This window comes from Corylus avellana, chromosome ca1 (assembly GCF_901000735.1).
Source record: "Corylus avellana chromosome ca1, CavTom2PMs-1.0".
Classification (NCBI taxonomy): domain Eukaryota; kingdom Viridiplantae; phylum Streptophyta; class Magnoliopsida; order Fagales; family Betulaceae; genus Corylus; species Corylus avellana.
Genome location: NC_081541.1, coordinates 7,149,368 through 7,155,676, shown reverse-complemented (window position 1 = coordinate 7,155,676; position 6,309 = coordinate 7,149,368). Strand labels below are relative to the sequence as shown.

General features: G+C 35.1%; 1 protein-coding gene and 1 pseudogene across 1 annotated transcript in view; one reads left to right on the top strand and one right to left on the bottom strand.

Moving 5' to 3' along the window:
• Positions 1 to 476, top strand: part of LOC132173123 (LEAF RUST 10 DISEASE-RESISTANCE LOCUS RECEPTOR-LIKE PROTEIN KINASE-like 2.4) — a 1,759-nt gene extending 1,283 nt beyond the window's left edge. The window contains exon 3 of the mRNA XM_059584720.1: positions 421 to 476. Within this exon, the coding sequence (XP_059440703.1) occupies positions 421 to 476 (56 nt within the window). The remainder of the gene's footprint in view (positions 1 to 420) is intronic.
• A 112-nt stretch (positions 477 to 588) lies between these two features.
• On the bottom strand, positions 589 to 1,722 carry LOC132173039 (PR5-like receptor kinase; annotated as a pseudogene).
• Positions 1,723 to 6,309: the final 4,587 nt, after the last annotated feature.

The following is a 6,309-nucleotide window of genomic DNA, read 5'->3' as shown; positions in this document are numbered from 1 at the left end:
TTGAAAGTAATATCTTTTTAAATAAAATCTATAGTCTTTAAAACTTTTTTTTTTTCCCCTTAATTCATTTAAATAATATAAGATTTTAATATTCAGTAATATGAACTTGTAATAAAAATTATAATATTCAAGTATTTTTTTAATTAAATTTAATTATCTAGTATTACGAACTTTCAGATCAATTTGCAAAATGGTCACAAATTATAATGAGCTCCTATTAGTTCAACTAATTAGCTTCAAAAGTCAATTGCGGTGTTTGTCTCACCAAGTAAGAAGAGTCTGGTTACTTTGAAGTGCCTCCGAGATTGTGTAGTGGGCCTTTTCTCTTAGTTTTAAATTATTATACAAACATAATTTAAAATGGGTATGTAGTTATATATTTACCATGACTCACAATATTATATTTTTTTTTTGAAATAGACTCACAATATTATAGATTCATGAAGGAAGCTATCACGGCAGATATCATCTCATAGTTAAGGGAATCTAAAATGGTAATGTCTTTAATTATCATTTGCATCAAAAGGCTAATCATTGATGCAGTTTACAAAAGATGCTAATTACTACTCTTAACATTAAAATTTCCTTTTAAAGAAAAGATGCATTTGATGGCATTATAGAATCACACTGTGTTGACACTATTGCTGAAGAATCTTCCGGTGATCGTGATGGTGAAGACAGGTAAGGTTTGGGTGGTACTTGTAAGGGTTCAAGACTCCCTTCTAACATATTCACAACTGTGCTCATTGGTGGCCGGCTTAAAGGGTCAGTCTGTATGCACCACAAACTGACTATTATTATCTTCCTTGCACTTTTGTAATCCTCTTCATTCATAAGGCCCTGTAGTCCTAAATCTTCATTTTGTTCAAGACGCTTGTAAATCCAATGCGGAAAAAATATTTCACTGGTACGATCAATTTCGACATCTATATTCCTTCTTCCTCCAACAATTTCAAAAACCATCATTCCGTAGCTATAAACATCTGTCTTGTGAGATCGAGACCCCTCCAATATTTCTACAAAATACTTCTGGAGCTATATATCCCGCAGTTCCTCTCGCACCCAACATTGATATAATACTCTCTTCTCTTGTGCATATTTTTGCAAGGCCAAAATCAGAAATCTTTGGGTTGAAGTTCTCATCCAAAAGAATATTGTGAGGCTTTATATCGAAATGTAAGATCCTTGTGTTGCAACCTCTATGTAAGTACTCTAATCCTTGAGCAATGCCAATTGCAATGTTGTATAATGTCTCCCATTCCAATCGTCGAGCAACCTTTGAAGGACTTTTGTTATATATGAACTTCTCTAGAGATCCGTTGGGCATAAACTCATAGATGATGGCTCTTTTAGAACCCTCAAAGCAAAAACTCATAAGAGAGACAATGTTGACATGAGAGGTCCTACTAATGCTTGCAACCTCATTAATGAATTCCTCTCCATTACCTCTAGATTCCTTCAAAACCTTCACTGCCACAAGACATTCATCTTTTTTAACTTTCCCTTGTACACACTACCAAAGCCCCCTACACCTAATTTATTTCTAAAAAGGTTAGTCATTTTTTTGATATCTGAATAATGGTATCTTCTAACAGCAAGAGGTCCATAGTTCCCTAGAAAGGCCTGGATAGTCTGATCGGTTAAACTTTCCTTCTTCCAAAAATAAATGAATCTATTGGATGAGAACTCTCTCCTTAAACAGCAAATTATAGCAATCTCAACTCCAATTCCAATAGGTAAAGTGCCTGTAATCAAGGAATAGAGATTACGAAGTTATGTGGTGCATAAACAAGACTAACATGAACCACCCATTGAGAGTGTGATCCTAAACATTTTATTGTAGTCACACCAAACAAGAAAATAATTGATTCCGAGAGAGGGAGCCTCGGAGGGAAATCGTGAACAATGAAAAATTGCCTATTATAGGTCCAAACGAAGAAAAAAAAAAAATCAACGCAGAAGTTTGAATACTTGACAACAACTCTAGAAGTCGTCCAATGGATTCCATAGATTATAGATAGTACATCCTTAAGAATGATAAAAATGGAGAAAGTGGAGCCATTACTAAAACTGATTGGGGAACCGCACAGCATTACATGAAAAAATGAGGCACACCGTCGGAAGGAGTAAAAAAGGAGTTGCAATTTATGTTTTGAAGATATAATAGATCACCTCAGATGGAATAATATCAACAAGAAATTAAGCCAAAATAAAGAAATAAAAAATCAACAAGAAGTTGGTCATTTTCTTGATATTTGAATAACTGTATCTTTTAATAGTAATTAGAAGTCCATGATTTCTTAGAAAGTCATGGACAGTCTTATGGTTTAAACTTTTCTTTTTCCAAAAATAAATAATTTGACTGGATGAGAACTTTCTCTTGATCAAGCAGTAGATTAGAACCATCACAACTCCAATTCCTGCAAATAAAGTGGCTGTAATCAAAGAGTACACATTACGAAGTTATGTGGTGCATAAACGAGACTAATTAACTCAAACTACCTCTTGAGAGTGTGGTCCTAAATATTTTCTTGTAGTGACACCAGAGAAGACATGAAGAAGTATTGATTCCAGAGAAGGAGACAAGGAGGAAAATCATGAGGTATGAAAAATTGTGTATTACAGGTTTAAAATTTGAAAAAAAAAAAAAAAAAATTCATCACGGAAGTTTGAATACTTGAGAACAAGTTTAGAAGTCTTCCAATGGATTCCATAAATAATACATCCTTAGAACGATTAAAATGGAGAAAGTTGAGTCATTACGAAAACTGTTTGGAGAACCCTAGCTATATCATTTCGAAAGATTTCATAATTAGCCACACCCTCGAAAGAAATTTTGTGTTGAAGATACAATAGATCACCACCGGATGGAATAATATCGACAAAGAATATGAACGTAACAACTAATATCAACAATAAGAGAAATGTTACACAAACTCTCACTCTCACAGTCCAAAGTGCATACTCCCTAGCGTAACATATTTCATTACCAATAAATTTTGGATGTATGATTATTAAATTTTGAATCTAATGGTGATTTCACTGTCATGTTAAGGAAAGTACTAATTAACAGTGTGAGAGTGAGAGTGTGTATAACATTTTTCCAAAAAAAAAAAATTGATCGAAAAGGTATCTCACCTAATCCTATCTCCAGTTGCTTTATGTGATTCTCTGCCACAGAAGAGACAAACATATATAAAAGATGTTAGTTTAAACAATGAGGAATGAGTGAAGCAGCTAAATTGGCAGCCATTGAATCCCTAACAGGGTTAGTAAGAGAGAAATGGGTTTCATTGCAACAGAGTTAATTATTACTATTACTCATAATCTAAATTTGACACTCATCCAAATCAGCTAAAGCTATCGCTTTATAGGAGGGGATTATGGCATGGAACAGAAATAGAGCAGCACGTGTTAGGAATAAATTCAGCGTAAAAGGAAAAAGAAATTTGTATGCATTTTCATGAATGAATGTATATGTGTATCCCCAAATATTGTTGTTATTCTTATGTTTATACCTTTCTCCGCACCCAGACAATAAAGTTCCCCCTGGTCGTCGGGCTTACAGTTACCTCCTCTTTGATAACATTTGTAACATGCATCAGGGACATGCAGTTTAAGGTCGAACTCAACGGCTAAAAGTCCAAACTCCTCTGGGTTCGGATTCTTTGGGAGCTGAATAATTGAACATCCAGAGAGAGAAGTGGGAAAACTATGGTTTGAAATACTATAGTAGATATTATCGCCATTGCAGCTCATATTTTTAAAATCTGTAAGGGGAGAAATATCGAGGGTGTGTTTGCATTTGAAAAAGGTCTGGTTGGGGGAAAATTCAAAAGAGATGAACGAAGAGCTGGGAAAAGTCAGATTATGTAAGAATTCACATTCAACGGGAGCAGGGGTTGCAGGGTGCAGCTCCCCAAGCCATTCTTCTCTGATATGTATGTTGGTGTTATCCGGATGGATACTTAGAACTTCATATTGCCTTCCACCCTCCAGTTTGATTATCGGAGACGCATCATCCCGGCACTCTATTGTGAAAACACCGCATTCTGGGTTTTCCTCCTTGGTGAATGGAAAGCCAATCGAGCTCAGATTTCCACAGGGAAAGAGTGGACATTTTTTGGTGTATCTCACTTCTGCTTCAGCGGAGAAAAGCAGCAGGAGATGTGAGAGAAGAAAGAAAACGAACAGAAAGACAGAAGCCATATATACCAGAATTCCCACTTCAGTACCGGAGAAAACAAACAACACCACCAACTTGTTGCTCTAAATTGAAATAACTTCTTTCCTTGTTTCTTCACTATATAACATTTAGTTAATCAGTTTAACACGGTAGTTGACTTGGAAAATGGATATGGAAGACTTGTAATACAAGGCTGAGATTAGAGTAAGTGATAATTGGTCTGTGCTTTCGGAAATTTCTTAATACCACAGCCGAAGATGGTACTGAGTTGAGGGATTTTCCTACCCATCTTCCTTATTGACCCGCATTCCAAAGACTTAAACTCCTTGACTCTTCGAAACCTCTGTACATTCAACAAAATTATTACTCTTGGTAATGACTAGAACCAGAATGAAAAAGATCTCTCCTCACCCATGTCTTTCCTCTCTAATTCTCGTTTAAACATTCAATTATATTTATATTCCAGATTTTCTTTAATAGATTGACATGTAAAAAATACTTCATCTCAAGACCGAAGGATTATATTCTTGGAGTGACCCATTGAATATTTGTTTCCTAGGTTAATTAGGCCCATCCCTCCCGAGATGAGTCAATTCCAAGAGTCTCGTTATCTTAATATTACAGCCGAAGATGGTTATTAAAGTATTTGATTAAATAATTAAATTTATTTTTTCTTATTAACTTAAGCTTTTGAAAAAAGTGATTATTTAATGTTAAAATATAAATTAAATGATTAAATTTATTTATTCCTATTAACTTAAGTTTCTAGAATAAATAGTAATTTAACATTGTATTAGAGCCAAAGATCCTGAGATCGAATCTTAACTCTGTCAAATCACCCACTATTTAAATTAAATATTTCACAACACGTGATGAAGAATTTTTTTTTTTTGTAAGTAAGTGATGAAGAAAATTAGAGTGTTAATTAAATGATTAAATTTACTTCATCCTATCTGCGTGAACGAAATTTTCCTACCTATCCTCCCCATTGACCCACGTTTGAAACGCAAAAAGATGTCTCATCACCCATGTATTGCCTCCCTAATTATGGTGCGAACATTGAAAAAAGGTGAAGAAGATTAGACCATGGCAATGATAATTGTACAACGAGTCTTTCTAGTAATAAATTAAAAAAAAAAAAAAAAATTGATATATGATCCACAAATCTTTGGAAAAGTTTGGGGCGGCGTGAAAGCCGTTTAAAGGCGAAAAACATTTGGCGTCTTTGAAAAATCTTTAAAGTGGTGAATTAAGCTTTACAGTAGCCAGTAGGAGATGGCCGGGTAAAAGAGAAATTATTGACAAGACAAGGGAAGATGTTATTTTCTAGTTCATGGTCTTTCTCCGTTCTGCTAGACTGCCGCCATGGATTTTGACGCAAAAGGGGAAGTAAGAATCAAGGAATTAACATGGGTTGAGTAGCCATTTTATGGGCCTCTCTATATAAATGGTCAACACAAGCCCACCCTTTGGTGAATGGGTTCTTTTCGAGATAAAGCCCAATTGAGACGGATCGATTAGAAAGGGCTTGGTTTTGGGTTAAGGTTTTTAGCCCCTGAACCCAGAATCAGATTGACCCAAGCTGAAACTAACTTGACTTGCCCGCACATGCCATCCTTGTGCACATTCTCCTTTTATGTCATTTGAGATTGTATCACACTGTATGCATCTCTCAAACTTCAAAGAAACTTTTGTTGTGGAAACTATTTTAAAGAAAAAAGGATTGAAAGTTACTGGACTTAAAATCAGGTTTCCTAAAAATTCTATTTATAATAGTACTCCTGTTGTAGGAGCTAAATCAATAAAAAAAAAGAGCTTATAGCAAAGCGGCTCTATCAGCCTTACTGTCATGGCGGATGGAGATCCGGTGGTAATTTAAGTGCAATACATCTAATATGAAATATTTATTTTAAATGAATGAGGCCCATATTATGCTGCATCATTAAAAACTTAAATCTGTCTCTCTTCCCAACTGCTGCTGACCAAACCTCACCAAGCTAACTATAGCATTACCATTTACCACTACCAATCTCTCACTACACTAGTGGAGTTGGTTGATCACCCCTTTGACTGTTTTGAGAATAGTCGAATCACCCATTGGTCATATGGCTGATTAAGTCACC